General features: G+C 34.0%; 1 protein-coding gene across 1 annotated transcript in view; it reads right to left on the bottom strand.

The window, feature by feature from the left end:
* The window catches only part of LOC143234908 (putative cationic amino acid transporter), a 72,535-nt gene that overhangs the window by 19,201 nt on the left and 31,780 nt on the right, over positions 1-21,554 (bottom strand). Inside the window, exons 2-5 of the mRNA XM_076472604.1 lie at positions 11,761-11,907; positions 10,373-10,526; positions 2,221-2,451; positions 112-320 (exon numbers count right to left, since the gene is read on the bottom strand). Of these exons, the coding sequence (XP_076328719.1) occupies positions 112-320; positions 2,221-2,451; positions 10,373-10,526; positions 11,761-11,886 (720 nt within the window). The 5' untranslated portion in view covers positions 11,887-11,907. The remainder of the gene's footprint in view (positions 1-111; positions 321-2,220; positions 2,452-10,372; positions 10,527-11,760; positions 11,908-21,554) is intronic.

Raw genomic sequence — 21,554 nt, 5'->3', positions numbered from 1 at the left:
TTTGATAAGTAAAAATGAAATTGATAAACGACATAGACAAAATAATTCATAGTAATGTTTAACGACTACAACATGTGATTTAAATCAACACATTTTTTAAATGAAACTTACCCCTGACCAGCCATATGGCAAGAAGCCTCCATGATTAGTCCAATTTTTAATGTCAACATAGAAAAGCCCAGCCCCCATTACAAAAATCCATACTGACAAGTTGAGTGCGTTGAGCATATTGTTAAAAAGCAGGGATTTTTTAACTCCTGCTGCTAGAAGCGCTGTCATGAGAAGGGTTATAAACGCTGCAAGAATATCTGGGGTGTGACCTGAAAAAAGAAAACGAAAAGAATTATTTACTAAAGTGAAATCACGTTTATATGTGTGTATGTGTATGTATGTATATGTGTGTATGTTATGTATGTATATGTGTGTATGTTATGTATGTATATGTGTGTATGTTATGTATGTATATGTGTGTATGTTATGCATGTATATGTGTGTACATATATGTGTCTATGTGCATGTATGTATATGTGTGTATATATATAGGTGTGTATGTGTATGTATGTATGTATATGTGTATATATATATAGGTGTGTATGTGTATTGTATATGTATGTATATGTGTGTATATATATATATATGTGTCTATGTGTATGTATGTATATGTGTGTGTATGTGTATGTATGAATATGTGTGTATATATATGTGTCTATGTGTGTATGTATATGTGTGTATATATATGTGTCTATGTGCATGTATGAATATATATTGTATATATATATATTGTCTATATTATGTGATATATGTATATATTATATATATATAGGTTATGTATATGTGTATGTAATATTATTGGCGTATATATATATGTGTCTATGTGTATGTATGTATATATGTGTATGTATGTATATGTGCATGTATGTATGAATATATGTGTATATATATATATATGTGTCTATGTGTGTATGTATATGTGTGTATATATATGTGTCTATGTGCATGTATGAATATGTGTGTATATATATGTGTCTATGTGTGTGTATGTATATGTGTATATATATATGTGTCTATGTGTGTATATGCATTGTATATGTTATTGTATTGTTATGTAATGTATATGTTATTATTATGTTATGTGCATGTTATGTATGTATGTATATGTATATGTGTATATATATATATATATATATGTAATATGCATGTATGTATATATAATAATATGCTATGTATGTATGTATATGTTATTATATATATAGGTGTCTATGTGTATGTATGTATATGTGTATTATGTGTATTATGTGTATGTGTATGTATGTATGTATTGTATATATATTGTGTATATGATATATTGTATGTATATATTGTGTGTGTGTGTATGTATATATATATATATATATATAGGTTATATGTATGTATATATGTATATTATTGTATTATGTATATATAATATTGTGTATATGTATGTATGTATGTAATATATGTATTGCATATGTGCGTATGTGTATGTATGTATGTATGTATGTATATGTATTATATATGTATATGTGTCTATGTGTGTGTATGTATATGTGTATATATATAGGTGTGTATGTGTATGTATGTATATGTGTGTATATATATGTGTCTATGTGTATGTATGTATATGTGTGTATGTTATGTATGTATATGTGTGTATGTTATGTATGTATATGTGTATGTATGTATATGTGTGTATATATATAGGTGTCTATGTGTATGTATGTATGTATATGTGTGTATGTTATGTATGTATATGTGTGTATATATATGTGTGTATGTGTATGTATGTATATGTGTATACATATATATATGTGTGTATGTGTATATGTATATATATATATATGTATATAGAGAGGGAGTTTGTAGTAGTTTTAAATATTATTCTTTTTCGATACCTTTTGTCACCAAGATTCACATTCATAGAAAAAAATAGTTCGGTCTCAAATACTACCTCTCAGAGAGCTCTTAAAGTGCGTACCTTAAGGGTACTAAACCTTATACTTTGTTCATCACATATTGGTATATGTGCTTAAAGTGCGTACCTTAAGGGTACTAAACCTTATACTTTGTTCATTACATATTGGTATATGTGCTTAAAGTGCGTACCTTAAGGGTACTAAACCTTATACTTTGTTCATCACATGTTGGTATATGTGCACCATTCGAATCACACTTCATGGAATAGACTGAATATTCGTTCCTTACCTATAATTGTTCCCAAACTGTTTGTGATAAATTCATTGATAGCACCACCAGACATGAGATCTAAACATGCGCTGATTGCGCATGCTCCAGCAGCCGTTCCAATGAGATATTCCAATATCATGTTCCAGCCAATAATAAAAGCTATGAATTCTCCTACAGTGACGTAACTGTACATGTATGCTGAACCAGTAGTATGGGGTACTCTGACACCGAACTCAGCGTAACATACACCTGAGAAAAGAAACAATCTGCTGTGGTACATCACTTTTATGTTATCATTTACTAATAACTGTAAAGGCATGAAACTCTGAGTGAACACTTCGTGAAGTAGATCACCCAATCTTGATATAACAAATCACTATTGTCTAAAATATAGACTGTTTTGAATGTTTTTGTTCAGAGACTTTTATTACGTTGAGTAGTTGTTTTACTTTATTTTGTTAGATTAGTATTAGTTTTCTTCAAACAAACGTACTCAAACTATATAAGAATTAGTTTTTCATGTTCAGTCTTTCGCTTTTCTACTGTCGCTTCCTGCCTAACAAGGTAAGGGATTTAAGTAATGATTGGTTGAAGCCACAGAATCGTCGATTTGGCGGGAAGACTTTATCTTCAGTTAAGGATTCCAGCAGACAAATAGAAAGAAATTGCTCGATCGATATCAGTACGTGCTTCTCAGTTACATAAAAACATTTGAGATGGTTTATTTAGCTTCGTCTACTACAGTACATCTGTAATAAAGTCTTACAACATGTACATTTCGACTGTTATTTTTACTTATTGCACGAGTTACGAATCGTGCGAAAACCAAGGAAATAAATAGAAGCGAAACAAAGAAAAGAGAGAGGACTTTTAAGAACGTTTCATCATAAAAGTAACGCACACACATATGTATTTACAAAACAAACTCTTTGAAAGAATCATTCGCTTCTTGAAGAGATAAAAACAAGGAAGAAAAAAATAATTAAATAAATGTGAAGAGGAAAGTAATACATATTAAAAATGAGAAGATAAGTGTTTTCCTAATGAATTGCTTGTTGTTAAATATAATGCTCCACATTTAGCTATCTGTGCTGCGTTCATCAAAGTGATTCGATTCCTGAACTTGATGGTGAGAAGACCTCACGCCCGGCATGGCCAGGTGGATAGGGCACTGGCGTCGTAATCTGAGGGTCGCGGTTTCGAATCTCCATCACACCAAACATGCTCGCCCTATCAGTTGTGAGGGGCGTTATAATGTTACGGTCAATCCCAGTATTTGTTGATAAAAAGAGTAGCCCACGAGTTGGCGGTGGGTGGTGATGATTAGCTGCCATCCTTCTTATCTTACACCGCAAAATTAGAGACGGCTAGCACAAATAACTCTCGTGTAGCTTCGGACGAAATTCAAACTAAACCAAAACACACCAAAAGCCCTTAAACTTATTACTAAATCACTCAGGACGACGGTTCATCGTTGAATTAAACATGTTTGACTACAAAACATCGTCACAGTCAGTTGCTATTACTAAGCTTTTAAGACGAACATAGTTTGCTGCAAAACATTGTCCCAGTCAACTGTTATTACCAGGCTCTAAGCTAACTATGGTTTGGCTACAAAACGTTGTTACAGTCACCTAAGCTGACTATGATTTGGCTGCAAAACGTTGTCAAATCCTGTTTGTATGTTATTAAAACCATATGTAAATCAATACTCAAGTTCTCTTTCTAGTTAAAAAAAACAAACAAATTCTGTTTCTACGTTATTAAAACCATATATACACCATAAAACTATTTCTTTTATACAAAACCATAAACGATGATTTATGCTAAAACTACAACTAGTTTTATACAATTCGAAAATCTCCCAAATTATTGCACTTTATACATCTTAAGCACACTTTCTTATTAGTTCTCGTCTACGTCTCAAGAATCATTTTTCGTACACGATACAAGAACTAAGTTGTTTTTTTAATGACAGTGAAGACAGTTTTCCTTAGTACCGGAAACGAAGCTTACTTCAGCAACTATAGGGTACATTCTTTCTGAGTGATCAAAACATTCTGGTTAGAGTGATCTGTAAAACTATTTATAGTTTTTTTTTTAATATTTCACTCAGTTCTTTCTTACATACCGTATTTTTAAAGCCAATGTTAATTGTTAACGTTGTCAGACATTGCCTTCTGGTACACTATCGTGAGAAATAACAAAATCAATTTGTGATTTAATACCAGCGAAAGTGAAAAGACTGTAGTGCAACCAATCATGTACGGTGAACCAATTAGTAAAATCTATCACAAATACAAGTATAATCAACCGAAAACAATTGTGGAAAATAACCAAAATGAACGGCAATATCATGAACAAATTCAATTGATGTTCAGCAAAAGCAACCGTTTACGATAAAATCATAGTCAGAATAAAGAGTAAAAGAACAACAAATCATATATACAATATCATAACTAATAGTCTCGTACGTTAATCACCAGCAGAATCAACCATATAACAGACACCTGGTGCAATACATATAAATTACCATCATTTGCAACACCTGAAATATATATCATGCATTAAACCTAAAACATGTGGTAACATCATCTATCAAACTTAAAACATGTAGTAACATCATCCATAAAACTTAAAACATGGTACCACCAGCAGCAAAGCCCAAAATATGAGGTAATATCATCCATAAAACTTAAGACATGCGGTAACATTATCTGTAAAACTTGAAATATACGGTATCATAATCAGTAAAATCTTAAATATGTGTTAACGTAATCTGTAAAACCTGAAATATACGGAATCATGATCAGTAAAATCTTAAATATGTGTTAACGTAATCTGTAAAACCTGAAATATACGGAATCATAATCAGTAAAATCTTAAATATGTGTTAACGTAATCTGTAAAACCTAAAATATACGGAATCATAATCAGTAAAATCTTAAATATGTGTTAACGTACTCTGCAAAACCTGAAATATACGGAATCATAATCAGTAAAATCTTCAATATGTGTTAATGTAATCTGTAAAACCTGAAATGTACGGAATCATAATCAGTAAAATCTTAAATATGTGTTAACGTACTCTGCAAAACCTGAAATATACGGAATCATAATCAGTAAAATCTTCAATATGTGTTAATGTAATCTGTAAAACCTAAAGCATGATGATATCAACATCATCAGTAAGATCTGACACAGTTGATAACACTATGGGTAGAATATAATTTATGATAGTAATAACAGTGTTAGTAAAGCCTAAAATATAGTGGTAATAGCATCAGTAAAACTTGATGTCTAATTTTAAAAATGAAAAGAAATACAATGTTAAATAGTTAACTATGCAGTTACACAATAAATAAGAATTATTAAAAACAGGGCATGGCCTAAAAAAGATGAACTCTGTGGTGGCGTTCTTCGCCGTCATGATGGGTTTAACACATTTTACAGTTTCAGGTAAAATACGACAAATATTTTGAAACTACTGATATTAATCTGACTAAAATTTTCTTACATTGGTGAACAAATATTTTTTCAATAAGACCAGCAAATACAGGAACACGACTTAACAACACTAAAAAACTACAACACCTGTCTAATAACACAAACAAATACTATAATACAAATTTAATAACACAAACGAACGTTATAACAAAGACCCGTTCTAAAAATAACATTATAAAAAATATAATGTCTTATATTCACACTAGTAGAAAACACCATAATGTTTTAATAACACCATCAAACACTATAATGTCTTAGTAAGTCTATCATATACAACATTTCTTAATTATACTATAAAACACCACGATATGTCTTAATAACACTAGTAAATACTACAATATGTGTTGCATAACACCACAAAACAATATAATATGTTTTTTTCCCAGTGGCTCAGCGATACGTTTGAGGATTTATCACGCTAGAAACTGAGTTTTGATCCCCGCGGTTGGCAGAGCATGGACCGCCCATTGTACAACTTTGTGCTCAACAACAAACAAACACTACAGTGTGTATATCTGATAACACAACTACCACTATGTGTTTTAACAACCCTAGAAAACAATGTATTGTGTTTATTAACATAAACTATACTACTTCTTAATATCACCATTATTCACTACATCTTGATAACACCAGGAAACAACAGTATGTGTCTGAATAACACCAGCGTATACCAGATGTCACTAACACCAGACAAAAGCGCAACATGCGGCTTCATAATAACACGTTAGCAAATACAACAATATTCCTTTGGTAACAGTATCAAAGACAACATTTTAATAGCATCAAAAAACATATAATACTTGTCTAATAATATAAGGATAAATTGTAATATGTGTCTTTATACAACGGGTCCAAATAACATCAGGAAATACCATATGTCTCAACAATACTGGCAAACACTACACAATATATTTATAACAACTCCCTACAAACTCTACAATAGTGTTCTAATAACGTCAATAATGCACGAACAAGATCAGCTAACTTTATAATTTCTCACGTCAATAATGTCTGAACGACACCAGCTGAAGTTGTAACTTCTCTTAACAGTATTACCATGTTTTACAGCACTAGGCGAAAAAAAATAAAAAGTGTTTTATAATGATAGTGAATGTGTTTTCTAGAACCAATATAATTTTCTTCACCGTAGATACGAAATACGTAATACATAAATAGAATTTACCTCTAAAGGGATATCGTTATTTGAATTACATGTATTCATTCGTCTATTCTGCGCAAGAGGCGGTTTTTGTCCTAACATTGGTCATTATAAGTATACTGAGCTTCCTTAAGTCTAGAGCTGCATGTTACGCTAACTAGGTCAATAGTGAGGATTACATTAATGATTTTAAATTACTACGTAATCAGGTATAAACGGTTTAATTATTGCTGAAGCTCATTAACTATAGGTTTTAGGCAAATAAGAATAGTTTCTTAATCTTAGACATCCGACGATTTTATTTGCTTATCACATCACAATTTAAGAAATTCCGTTGAACTGTTGCTAACTCAGCATTGTTTCCATTCAATAATGGTTCGTATTACGAGTACTTTAGGCATTGAAGGGTAAATAAATTCAATTGCTGTACTTAAGCCGTTCAACATTCATCAACTCGCTTGAATGCTAATTATAAAAATAGCACATCGGTTATTTAAAATGTACTAATGGAGTTTGATGCATAAACGGTAGCTTAATTTTGATGAGTTTTGATAAATAAGCAAATATCTTGGTAAGTTTGATTTAACTGTGAAGAATAAATTGTTTTTACGTCGATATATTAAAAGTTAACGAATAAATTAAATTTTTCTTCTAAGGCATTTTAATGTATAAATTAAAGTCTAGTCTTAATTGTTTTTAATATATCAATATAAACTATGGTGTTGATAGATCCTCACACATGAACAAAAGCATTTTTTTGTACGAAACTTTTGATGTAAAATGAAAGGATTTTCTTAATAATTTTTGGTACACGAATTAACGTGTTATTCAAGGCGTATCATATGAATCCACAAACTTTCTTTCGTAGGTTGCATCTCTTTCCAACACCGACCCGACATGGCCAAGCGTGTTAAGGCGTTCGACTCGTAATCCGAGGGGCTCGGGTTCGAATCCCGGTCGCACCAAACATGCTCGCGCTCCCAGCCGTATGGGCCTTAAAAAGTTACTTTTGCTTTGCGCGAAATTCAAAAACAAACAAACTTTCCAACACGCTCTTCCAAAGATACTGAAGTGTTTAGAAACGTCATTTCAACATCCCAGAGAGTGTTTGTAGCAAAGGAAGGTATTTTCCTAGTAAATTTTAAAATAAAACTGCATCAACTAATAGATTTTTACTTAAGGTCTGATCCTGATAGTATAGAACGTATGAATAAACAATTTCAGTGGATTTTTTGAATGGACAAAGACTTTGATTTTATTGACTTAGGCGTAACAATTGACAACAATTGCTTAATATAATAATCTGGAAATACATTCAAAAGTGTTCTTGTAGCGGAGCGATAACGTTTAGAATACCTTCAAACATTTGGTATAACTTTATGAGAATAAATGATTTAATTTTTTTCTTGTTTTGAATTTCGCGCAAAGCTACACGAGGACTATCTGCGCTAGCTGTGCCTAATTTAGCAGTGTAAAACTAGAGGGAAGGTATCTAGTCATCACCACTCACCTCCAACCGTTACTCTTTTACCAATGAATAGTGAGATTAATCATAACATTATAACGCCCTCATAACTGAAAACGCGAGCATGTTTAATGTCACGGAGATTCGAACCCACGATCTTCAAATTGGTAGTAGAACGCCCTAACCACCAGGTTATGCTAATAGAATGATTTTAAAATGACATTTGTGTAAATCATCTATTTACAATTAAAAAATACAACGTGAAAATCATTACACAATAAATAATTATTAAAAACAATTGTTTCGGTGTCCTGTGACGCCATCCTTGGGTTAAAGAAAACCGAAGTATATACAGAATTTTTGAGGCAAGTACCTGTTTTCAAAAGTTAATCATTTTGTAATGATTTTTAACGTTATATTCCTTTTAATACATGTCTAGTAATTTAAATAATTATACAATGCAACTAAATTGTTTAATTTTTTACCATTTACTTGAGTTACATAAAGCTTTTTGTAATTGGTACATCGGCCCGGCATGGCCAGGTGGGTTAAGGCGTTCGACTCGTAATCTGAGGTTCGCGGGTTCGCATCCCGGTCGCGCCAAACATGCTCGCCCATACAGCCGTGGGGGCGTTAAAATGTGACGGTCAATCCCACTATTTGTTTGTAAAAGAGTAGCTCAAGAGTTGGCGGTGGGTGGTGATGACTAGCTGCCTTCCCTCTAGTCTAACACTGCTAAATTAGGGACGGCTAGCGCAGATAGTCCTTGAGTAGCTTTGCGCGAAATTCCAAAACAAACAATTGCTTTATCCTCAAGATTCATGACGTAATCATTTTTTGTTCAAAAAAGCTTCATCGTCTACTTATCTGCAGAGCTTTGTTGATAATTTAAGTTAAATCAGAAGACACCATGTGATTTATCTCAAATATCTTTGTCTTGGGGTCGTTTCAGATAGGTGTTATAAGTTGTTTTGCTTTTTGTCTTTAAAGATAAGTACAAATGATTTAGTACTCTATATTAAAACGATTTTGGATACACAAGATCGCAAGTTACTGGCAAACGTGGCCTGTGTAAATTTGCGGTGAGATTGAATATATCAGAAATACATTTTGACATTGTTATTGCAAGTATTCACACATACTTATCACAAAGATATATTAAAATCCAGGATTTGGATTTTTTTAAGATAAAGATATTCCCTGTACTTAATGGCATTGGAAAACAAAGGAATAGGAATTCTCTTGTAGTACTAAAACCATCCAGAAAGACCATCTTGCAACAAGACGTATCAAAACCACAACAAGTAGAATGCCGCATCTTTTATCAGGTGAAACATCACGAATGCAAAGATTAATGGCAAATGTTATCATTATGTCTCAGGCAACAGTGTGCAACACAATCAAGAATTTTTTTTTTTTCTGGAAAGGTACACAAGTTGCTTCCACGACATTCCCTTTTAACCATGATATATCTTAAACAGCTGGAGAAGGACACGTGTATTCATGCTATTTTCATACCTATTCCAAATGAAGACATATTGATAAACTGTTAAGATGCAGAAATATTGAATTTCTGTGCGATTAGGAAGTTGAGAAAGATGCTTCGAAAGAGTCGTCTTCATATACTAGATGGATTGTGGAAAGCAAGCACGTGGGTGTGGTGTGTATTTACATGAAAGCCTTACGACAGAGCCTTTTCTACGGAAATTACGGTGTAAGGCTGCTGTTAAGATGCATGGACAACAGGTAGCATATTACTGGATTTGGCAGCATGAACTGTAATAACTGCTGAGAGAAACAATGACGAGAAAAATAAACGATCTCTTAGTTTCTTAAAATTAGGCCTACCACTGATATGAACAGGGTATAAATCTGTTTTCTAAGTCTTAAAAAATACATGTAAGGAATGTAATGCTTAAAATTAGGTTAAGATATTTGTTTGAAAGACAGAAGATAGAATTAGCATGCATACGTTCTATTTCACTATATCTATTAATTCGTCTGTAATTAAAATAGATATAAAGGGGAATCCAAACCTGAAAAGAGTGATGCCACCGCGGCGATTAGAAATGATAAGACGACTCCAGGTCCGGCTACATTTCTGGCCACCATCCCCGATACCAAATACATTCCTGTCCCCACACAACTCCCAACCCCCAGAGAGATCAGGTCAAACGTTGTCAAGCATTTCTGTAAAGATAACATTAACATAAGGCTAGTTTATATTTCCAGATCTAAGCGAACGAGTGAGAGATTCTATCTAAAACTTAGTGTTTGATACAAGAACCAGAAAAATGGAAGACTATGAGGTGAGTTTCTTTTACGAGGTTTAAATAAAGTGGTGATACAATCTTAGCAATCTCCAGGTCTGGAATCACTTATATATTCTAACTTTAAGGGCTGTTATGTTAGGCGTATACGAAATCTGTTAACTAATATTTTATTTTTACATGAATGTTACAGGTTCTTAAGATTTGTTCGGCAAATAGTTACCTTGAAAATCGTGTATTGGGTTGAAAAATATCTGAAAACGTATCTTTACTTCTATTCGGGTACTTGAAACTACATATCAATACCAGAAGATGGTGTCGATCGTTTGGTATAAGATTCCTTAAAACAGTTTTTAATTTCGAAACTGCTGGTTACTGTCCAGTCTTAATATCTAAAAATGAATAATCAACTCGAGCATAATATGTATTTTTCAGACGTAGGTTTGAAAAAATTCGGCTGACTGCCAAGTGCAGAAAACCTTAAACCTAACGTTTTCCTGCAAGATCTAGAAAATTTGATAATGAATGCTCACCTTAAGCCTAATGTTTTACTACATGATCTAGAAGATTTAATAATGAATACTCACTTTAAACTTAAAGTTTTCCTGCAGGATCTAAAAGATTTGATGATGAATACTTACCCTTAACTTGATATTTTCCTGCAGGATCAAGATTTGATCATGGTGGCTAGTACCAGATGTATGAAATTTTATGACAGATATTTTGCGTGAACGTGGATACAGTTGTCAGCTTCAAGACATCTTATCACGAATACTTACTTAAATAATGCTTGATGAATGCTACTGAGGGAAGCAGATTTGGTGATCATACTCAATTTCATTTTGTTGGCTGTTGTCGAATGTAGGATAACTGATAACGGATACTTATTTTGAATGCTGTATCTGATGCAGGTTTCAAATTATTTGATTATTAATTTTATTACTCTGTGTTTTGTGTCTGCTGCAGGGCTCAGAAGATTTCACAACTGGTGTTTTATCTTGTGACTGATGTTTCTTTTTCTGATGTATGAGATCTGGTGTTGATGCATACGCATCTTGCGTATGCTACAGCGTCTCGAGTATTTCATAAATGGTACTTAACCACAGATTTATGGTTGTACTGACGTATGAGACATTATGATGACGGATGCATACCTTGAGTTTGTTACCTGCTGTAGGGTCCAAGAGATCTGAAGATGGATCTTTAGTCCGGATTAATTTTCCCACAAGAACAAGAAGCTTGGACTTAATTCGTTCAGATTTGCTGGTAAACATTTCCATGGAATAGTTTTTGTTTATAAACTAAAGGACATAAAATATAATTACTCTGATTAAAATTCGATTAAACTCAAAATCAATAATAAACTTTATGTGTTTATAATCATTAAAGCAAACTATATTTAACTATCTTTATAACAAAAAGTAACGTATTTCAACCATACCAAGCTAGATATAATCTAGGACACATCGCTTTATTTTAGTTCAAATAAGACAATTATCGATCACTGTATATTTGTTATATAAATGGGACGATAAGGAAGAAAGATTTTTAATCACATTAAAAGTACGAAGCGTGATGTGAAACTATATAATTGATTTGTGCTATAAAACAGTATTTCTTAATGCCGAACAATTTCGATAGATATGCTGGTTTTCACTTTTGGTTGTTTCCGTTCACTTGTCCTCGTAATCTTATTGTCATTATTTTATGATAAAGCCGACAATTTTGTTCAAGCACAACGAAAAACAAAAACAGAGAAGAGACAATAAACGATTTTTTTTATTCTTAAGAAATCATTCGAATTTTAAGATATTACTATCAGTATTGTCTACCTCCTAATGGTTCAATTGTAAGCTTCAAAGCTTAAAATAATAAACGAGATTTTATTCTCGCAGTGGAAACAGTTCTTAAAGTATATCTTCACAATAAAATTCGTCATTTAGGCTGGAAGATTGGAGGCAAAATATTTTCTAGAATTTGATATTTATAAATGCAGTTAAATACTTATAAGTTACAATTCGTATGCCGGAAGTTGACAAACTTAAATCAGTAGGTCTAAACTTTGTAATAAAAGTTACACAACGTACATGTTATTTTTCGCATTTTTTTTTTTTTACTTTTTTTCCATTTTGGATTTGTCCAACTGGCAAGTTCTGGTATTAACAAACGGCTCTTATGTAGTGACACGTGGGAACTGACGAGTTAGATCTAAAATGCTGTTGGCTCGGCATGTCCAGGTGGTTAATACACTCGACTCGTAATCTGAGGGTCGCGGGTTCGAATCTCCGTCACTTCAAACATGCTCACTCCTTCAGCCGTGGGGGCGTTCTAATATGACGGTCAATCCAACTATTCGTTGGTAAAAAAGTAGCCCAAGAGTTGGCGGTGGGTAGTGATGACTAGCTGCCTTCCCTCTTGTCTTACACTGCTAAATTAGGGACGGGTAGCGGAGATAGCTCTCGTATAGATTTGCGCAAAATTCAAACCAAATCTAAAATGCTATTTTTTACACACCTCTGATTTTGAATCCGAAATAGTCAGTTAAGATAAATACGGAAAAAAAATTTGAAGTTTGTATGATTACTGTTACAAATTATAAGTCTACTGGTTCCAGCACAACAATAACTTTCATGTTAATTTTATATAAAATACTGATTAAGTTTTCTTGAAATATCTGCCAGCAATTATAAATAAAATAATGTGACTGACCGAAACTCAAAGGAATATATCTACTCGCTTAATTTCAAAATGTTCAAACGCATATGTAATTTTGTGGAACGAATAAACACACTAACACAATTTTAAAATTTTCGTACAATGTAATTGCTTAAGTGTCAGAATACTTCAACTAAGTGCTTTGTAATATCAAGGAAATAAACAATAATGTGTCTGAATAAGATAACCATGAAATAATGCAAACAATTTGGAAAAATAAAAACGCAAACCTTTATATTTAACACTCAAAGTTATTTCATGTATTTCTGATTAAAACCAAAATTATTCCCTATTTGTTTAGTCAAGTAGTTGATTTTACAAAAGTCCAATCCGGTGATTAAGCGGAAAGCTTGAAGTTTTAAATGCTAAAATTCTGGATCGAGCCTATTACAAGGCAGAGAACAAACCAGCTATGTATCATTTTCATAACACATTAAACCAAATCTCAAAATCCCGTGTTGTCGTTATTGTAGGCTCTGAAATCTCCATACATATAAGTCCATTTTAACCTTAAACTTAAACTTTTCTCTTGAAATAATGTTACTGATTATGAATATACAAGAATATTGAAAAAAATTATGAATTTTAAAATGAAGTATCGATCCTGCTATAAAAGTAATGAAACAAGAATTAAAACCACAATCACAAATTTATAAAGTTTAATCCCTACTTTGGCAGCTTTATACACTTATCTGTTGTCCAAAGTAAGTATTGCGATTTCAAATAACCAGAAATTTGAATTTAGAAGTTAATTGAATGCCGATATGTATCAAATTTATAATATTTGTCAACAATATTGATACAAACAATTTTCTGTCTTAACCGAAATTTATTTTAATATATAAACAACAATACAATTTAAAATAACGGTTATTACAAACAATGGTTTATAGACAAGAGTCTTACAAACTTACAAACAAGACTGAATCTTCAATCTGGTTTAGAACTGAATCTTTTATCGACGTTCACGGAGAACGAATTAATTCTATGTTGATATTGTTACACTTCACTTCACAGCTAATTTCACGCCGTTTACAATATGACTTTTTTCCGATGAAGATATCTAATTTCCTTGTACTAATACAATCGTCGAAGGATAATTCACTCAAGTTAAACGGTTTTTAGTGTTCGAAATCTATTTCTGATCAAATATCTGTAGCTTTCCGATTAATATGTGTTTGTCACAATTATAGCTTCTGAGGCTAGTAGTACACTGACTGTAACGACCCAACAATATTAAAGCATCTCTTGGTGCGGCGATTTATAAACTTTAAGGCAAAGTTGTCGAAAGTTCACTCGGCAACAATACACTCTTGCTCAAAAACGTTGTTATATGTGATATTTTGAGCTTGTTTGTCTCTTATTTGTTATCTTCCTTGTGTTTTTAATGTGTGTTATATCTTTCCTTTGGTAGTTATTGGTAAGTATGTTTATAACATGAACATTCGTGTAATATTTTATGATTACGTCTTTTTTATGGAAATTTCTGTAGAACTTAAAATTTGTACCACCAGAAATGGACTATTTTGCTCCACTTCTGAGTCAAGACAAATAAGTTTGTCATTTTATAGAAATTTTTGGTATCAATCTGAAACTTTCAGTAAACGTGCAATTATATTCACATTAGAATATTTAACTCAATAAAGTATGTGGCCCTCACATGCTGCAATAATGTCCGCTAGGTAGCGTGGCATACTCTCAGCTAATGTTACGAGTTTTTGATTTGGAATTCTGTTCCACTCTTCAGTCAGTGCTTGGCGTAACTGCTGTAAGGTTGTATGTGGATCGTTCCTATTCCTGACAGCACGTACCAAGTTCATCCTACAAATGGTCTATCGGGTTGATATTTGGGCTTACAGGTGGTTGCTGAAGGACCAACACACCACGTTGTTGCAAGAAGTCTTGCCCATTGCGAGCATTATAAGCCGGTGCATTGTCCTGCTGCGGCTGGAAAATACCCTTGACTAATGGCAGTAAGTGGCGATCCAGGATATCCTGATACACAGCACCAGTGACGTTTTGATACAGAATGACCAACTGGCTGACGGCTGCAGAACAGAATGCACTCCAGATGTGCACTGAACTTCCGCCTCCTGTGACGTTGGGTTGAACATTTTCATCATTCAGCTGTTTTTCAGGAATCCTGCGCACTCGTATCCGTCCATCAATGGGGTAGAGAAGAAAGCTGGATTCGTTAACAAATACTATATGATTCCAGTGTGAGATCGTCAGATTACGGTATCGCTGAGCCCGCTGCAGCCTGTTGTTGCGATGTCTAGCTGTCAGTTTAGGTTTCTTGGCCATCTATCTTCTTCTGTATCCAGCTTGCACCAACCGTCGATTAACCGTCTGGCGTGAAATCCGGATCAGTTGTTACGCAAGTAATTCAGAAGCAATCGACCTGGAGGACATCGTACAGTTTCGATGAGCAACGGCAAGGATTCGGCGACCATCGCGCGTTGTAGTGGTACGTGGACGGCCCGTGGGTCTGCTGGGACTCACACTTCTGGTTGCAGCTCTTCTTCTGAGACTCTGTTGACGGTCTGCCTCGATACACCAAGTCGTCTTGCAATATCGCCTTGTTTCACCTTAGCGTTGTCGTAGGCAACCATCTGATTTCTCAAACTTACGTAAGTAGGACCTGACATAATGTCTAGAATATTTACAGAGTTTGAAACGCGTCGTCAACAAGTAGGGTACAAAAATAACACCAAGATCTCTGGCTTTTATACCTCACCCCAGACACTGCGCTTGGGACAATTCTCAAAACTCTCCCATGTTCAATGGATTAAACCGACTCAAAATGAACTCCAGTAACGCAGGGTACTAGATAAATAAAACTTGAAACTTTAAGGACAATACACAAAGTGAATTTAGTTTAAACTTAAATAAATAACCAAAAATCACATTTTTCGAACATGTAACAACCTTTTGAGCAGGATTGTACTGGCAACTACCAGTATTACATACATACCTCTACAAATCCAGAGAGCAGGTAGGACTTGCGCAACACACATTTTACAATGTAAATTACCTACATTTCTAAACACACATCAAACTAAAACAAACACAGATATTTAAAACCTATTAAATCCGTCACACAGGATCCCTACTTTACTTACAAATTCATAATTTTAATGTTTAAATAATGCACTTAATTCACATAATAATAACATGCACAAACAAGCAATGTTCTCTTACTATTATAATCTAACTGGCTTTCTAATAAAAACAAGAGTCGTGGACCGCCGTGACCAGATGTTTAGAGGAGCTCGACTCTCAGTCTGATGGTCGCGGATTCGAATCCCCATCCCATCAAACATGCGTTATAATGTATCAACCAATCCAACTATTCTTTGGTAAAATAGTAGCCCAAGAGTTGGCTGTGGGTGGTGATGACTAGCTATCTGCATTCCCTCTACTTTTATACTGTACTGATAATTAGGGACGGCTATCGTACATAGCTCTCGTGCACCTTTGCCCGAAATTCAAACCAAACCAAACAAGAGGGTCCTAGAATAATTCCCTAATCTAGTTGATCTGAACGCCATGAGATAACTTTCCAATTAGGGAGGAAATTGACAGTAGTATGTACTGAAAACATGGTAGTATTATGCCTAATTCAATAGACTAAAATTTTGCCTTTTTGTTGGTTATAATTTACATTGTATAAAAGATCAAATAAAACTATTGGCAATGTGTGAAAGAAGGAATGTGACAGGCGGGCGTAACAAGGGGAGTTAATTTTCTTGTTTATGTCTTCGTAGACAAAGTAAGATCGAATATGTCACGATTTTTATACAAGGAAAGACTGGAGATTTAAAAAATATATTTCCTTTTAAAATCAGGGACTTATATTAATATATTTGATTTAGTGACTACGTTTTTATGTAAAGTTTATTTATATACGTTGATAATAAATGATTTTAATTAAATTTTGATTATAGCTATACAAAAGATCGTGACATGTGCACTTTGACCTACCTTTTGTGAGAGGGAAAACAACCAACCGTCAGGCTTTCTTAGATCACCAGTGAGGTAGCCAGTGCTGAGATAAACTGATATTAATCATATAGCCTTGTGTTTAAAGAGCTGCAATGAAAAAAAAAAGCCTGGTATTTGTAAATAAAAATTTGCTATTTCTCTAAATGCTTTAAGCTGCCATTCAGAACCTGTTTATGGTTTCACAGTAGATAAGAATTGCAGGATGAAGTTGGAATGCAAAAAGTGTGTACTCATGTGCACTTCAATTATTTTGGGTAGAGAAGGCAGCTCGATTGACCCCTTGAAGAAATTAGCGTCAACAGATAATGGTGTTAAAATACTACTGATAAGAATATCCAGCCAGATAAATGGGAGCCTGGTGTTAAGTTACCAATAGGAAGACCATTTGCTGAATCGCTGAAAGCCATGGACGATAATCAAAGATATTATCCGCCAGATTACTAGAACACACTGAAAATAAATGGTTATGTTGGAGGGTTTGTTGTCGGGGCTACTTCAGATAAGTAGCTCTGCCTTCCAGTCTCTCTTGTAGATAAGCTTGTATAATTTTTGTGTGTATTGTATCATTAAATTTGCATTTTCATTTATTTTTTAACAGGATACATACTCTTGGGGCTAAGATTTTCATTTGTATAATGTAAGTATCCTTATTTTGATTTTTTTAGTGTTAAGACCTTTCTTTCATTCTGTGTAGTGTTCATACGTAGTTTTTCTCGTGTTTTAGTTCAATGTTTTGACTAATAATTTACATGCTTAAAGGTATCCTCAGAATGCTTTCTTTCCTTTAGTATGCTCTTGGGCGTTGGTTATTAAACAACCCTCTTAAAGGGGATATGTGGTTTTTTTGTAAGGCTTGTCACTTTATTTACAGTCACCATGTTTAATGCTTTCATTTGTTTTGAATGAAAAATTAGGGATATTAACCAATTCTAAAGTATATTTGTATTAACGAGTAATTTTGATTTCTTTGTTAAAATATTTTATAAGAAATGTGATTTTTTTGTATTTAGGTGTTTACGGTTTATTTTTTGTTATGTGTTTCATTGTTGAAGGGTATTTTCATGTATTTGCTTCGTTTTTATATTGTGTGATGCAACCATTAGTAGACTGTTGGAATTGTAGTATTTGTGGTTTATTTGTCCTAATGATAGTTATTTAGATTTTTTTGGGTAAAATGAGTTTAATCTTTTAACCGTTTTTTTCTATTTCAGAGTTAGAAAAGTCCAGGTCAGCCTGGAAGGAAAAAAGGAAGACAATGTGTGGTACAGGATTCTATCATGCTTTAACTCCTCTCTCAGTTAACGTATATATATATGTTGGTTTTGTTTCCCAAAATTATTGTCATTTTGTAGTTCTCAGTTTAGTATTGTTTTTTTTTTGTTTTTTTTTTTAATTTCGCACAAAGCTACTCGAGGACTATCTGCGCTAGCCGTCCTTCATTTAGTAGTGTAAGACTAGAGGGAAGGAGCTAGTCATCACCACCCACCGCCAATTCTTGGGCTACTCTTTTACCAACGAAGAGTGAAATTGACCGTCACATTATAATGCCCCCACAGCTGAAATGGCGAGCATGTTTGGCGCGACGGGGATGGGAACCCGCGACCCTCAGATTACGAGTCGCACGCCATAACACGCTTGGCCATCAGTTTGGTATTAGTGAAGCACTCAAATTAGTTACCTAATATTTCCATTTTTTTTACACCCCTCACATTTATCAATTAACTGGTTGTTATTCCTGATCTCTTACAAGAAAGGGCCCAGCGTGGCCAGGTGGTCAAGGCACTCGACTCGTAACCCGAGGGTCGCAGGTTAGAATCTCCGTCACACCAAACGTGGTCGCCCTTTCAGCCGTAAGAGCGTTATAATGTACGGTCAATCCTACTTTTCGTTGGATAAAAGTAGCCCAAGAGTTGGCGGTGAGTGATGTTGGCTAGTTGCCTTCCCTCTAGTTTTACACTGCTAAATTAGGGACGGCTAGTGCAGATAGCTCTCGTGTAGCTTTGCGCGAAATTCAAAATTAACAAACAAACTTCTAAGAAAGATAATCTGTAAAAAGTTCTGAGAGATAGATTTATTTTTCTTATCAGTGAATTAGATAACCGCTGAAGACTGCCTACTCTTTGTGACTGGACTCAATATGTATCAGTTTTTTTCTGTAAATAAAGCTTGGCTTTCCGTTAATAAGGATACTGAAGAAAGCTTAAGACCTAGAAAATTAAAAACTTTCATGCTTGATTTAACGAATTTCGCTCAGTGTATTTATTAGATATCAAAATAAAAATTATAAAATGAGATTTTCTAAGCATTTGTTTTAGAAAGTTACAAGTTTTGCCACCAGAAAATATCATCTTGAATGGACACCAATAGTTACAGTCATGTGAAAAAGTTAGGATACCCTATGAAAACCTGTGTATTTTTGTAACATTTTTGGATATGTAGATATTAAATCTCAATTTTAACAATACTGAGAGATTATAGGAGTATAACTTAACAATTAAAACTGATGAAAAGACTTTTCAAGATCTTCTGTAAATGTAATTCTACAAAAATGCATAATCTAACTGAGTAAAAAATTTAGGACACCCCCACATTTATTCCCACTTAAAATGGCTCAACTCACACACAGGTGTATCGTACCAGGTGCACATGATTAGAAGATCGTTACTCAGTATTTTGAATGAGGCTTGCCCTATTTAAACCTCAGAAATTTAGTTTGGTGTGCTCCGGACTGTTGAAGTAAGAGTGAAAACCATGGTGAGAGCAAAAGAGCTGTCTGAGGCCTTCAGAAAGAAAATTGTAGCAGCTTATGAGCCTGGTAAGGGATTTAAAAAGATCCCAAAAAATTTTGAAATCAGCCATTCCACTGTCCGGAAAATAGTCAACAAGTGAAGGGCTTTCAAAACAACTGCCAACATGCCCAGGTCTGGTCGTCCAAGCAAGTTCACCCCGAGAGCAGACCGCAAGATGCTAAAAGAGGTCTCCAAACACCCTAACATGTCATCACGGGACCTACAGCAGGCTCTGGCTACTGTTGATGTGAATATACATGCCTCTACAATCAGAAAGAGACTGCACAAGTTTAACTTGCATGGGAGGTGTGCAAGAAGGAAACCTTTGCTCTCTAAGAAAAACATCAAGGCCAGACTGAAGTTTGCCAAAGAGAATGTAGACAAAGACCAGGATTTCTGAAATAATGTTCTTTGGACAGATTAGTCCAAAATTGAATTATATGGACACCAGAACAGAGGATATGTTTGGCGTAAACTAAATACAGCATTCCAGGAAAAGAACCTCATACCAACTGTGAAGCATAGAGGTGGAAGTGTTATGCTTTGGAGCTGCTTTGCTGCAGCAGGACCTGAACAGCTCACAATCATAGAATCAACCATGAATTCTACTGTGTATCAGAGGGTGCTTGAGGATCATGTGAGACCATCTGTAAGAAAATTAAAGCTGAAACAGAACTGGACCCTGCAACATGACAATGACCAAAAAAACATACCAGTAAATCAACTAAGGACAGGCTGAAAACTAAGAAATGGAGAGTCCTGGAATGACCGAGTCAAAGCCGAGATCTTAATCCAATTTAGATGCTGTGGGGTGACTTGAAATGGGCTGTACATGCAAGAAACCCCTCAAACATCTCACAGCTGAAAGAATTCTCCATTGAGGAGTGGGGCAAACTTTCTTCAGACCGATGTCAGAGACTGGTAGATGGCTACAAGAAGCGTCTCACTGCAGTTATTTCAGCCAAAGGGAGTAACACTAGTTATTAGAGGGTAGGGTGTCCTAACTTTTTCCTCAGTTAGAATGTGCATTTTTGTAGAATTACATTTACAGAAGATCTTGAAAAGTCTTTTCATCAGTTTTAATTGTTTAGTTACATTCCTATAATCTTTCAGTAGTGTTGAAATTGAGATTAAATATCTATATATCCAAAAATGTTACGCAAATACACAGGTTTTCATAGGGTATCCTAACTTTTTCACATATTATGTTACTATTATATCTAAATTAGTTCTACTCCTCGATCATTTGTTTCTATGTCACCATTAAAAACGCCCTTATCGGATTAAACTGGTATATTACAGAAAATATGTGTGATATATTTATTATTTTTAGAAATGAGAACGTGTTGAGAGCATTTTAAAGCTATTTTAAAAACAAATATCTCAGCATTAGATTAACTGCTGAACATTACTGTAACCATACATTTCCATTATTAAAC

This window comes from Tachypleus tridentatus, chromosome 12 (assembly GCF_004210375.1).
Source record: "Tachypleus tridentatus isolate NWPU-2018 chromosome 12, ASM421037v1, whole genome shotgun sequence".
Taxonomy (NCBI): domain Eukaryota; kingdom Metazoa; phylum Arthropoda; class Merostomata; order Xiphosura; family Limulidae; genus Tachypleus; species Tachypleus tridentatus.
This window is presented reverse-complemented; position numbering and strand designations above follow the sequence as displayed.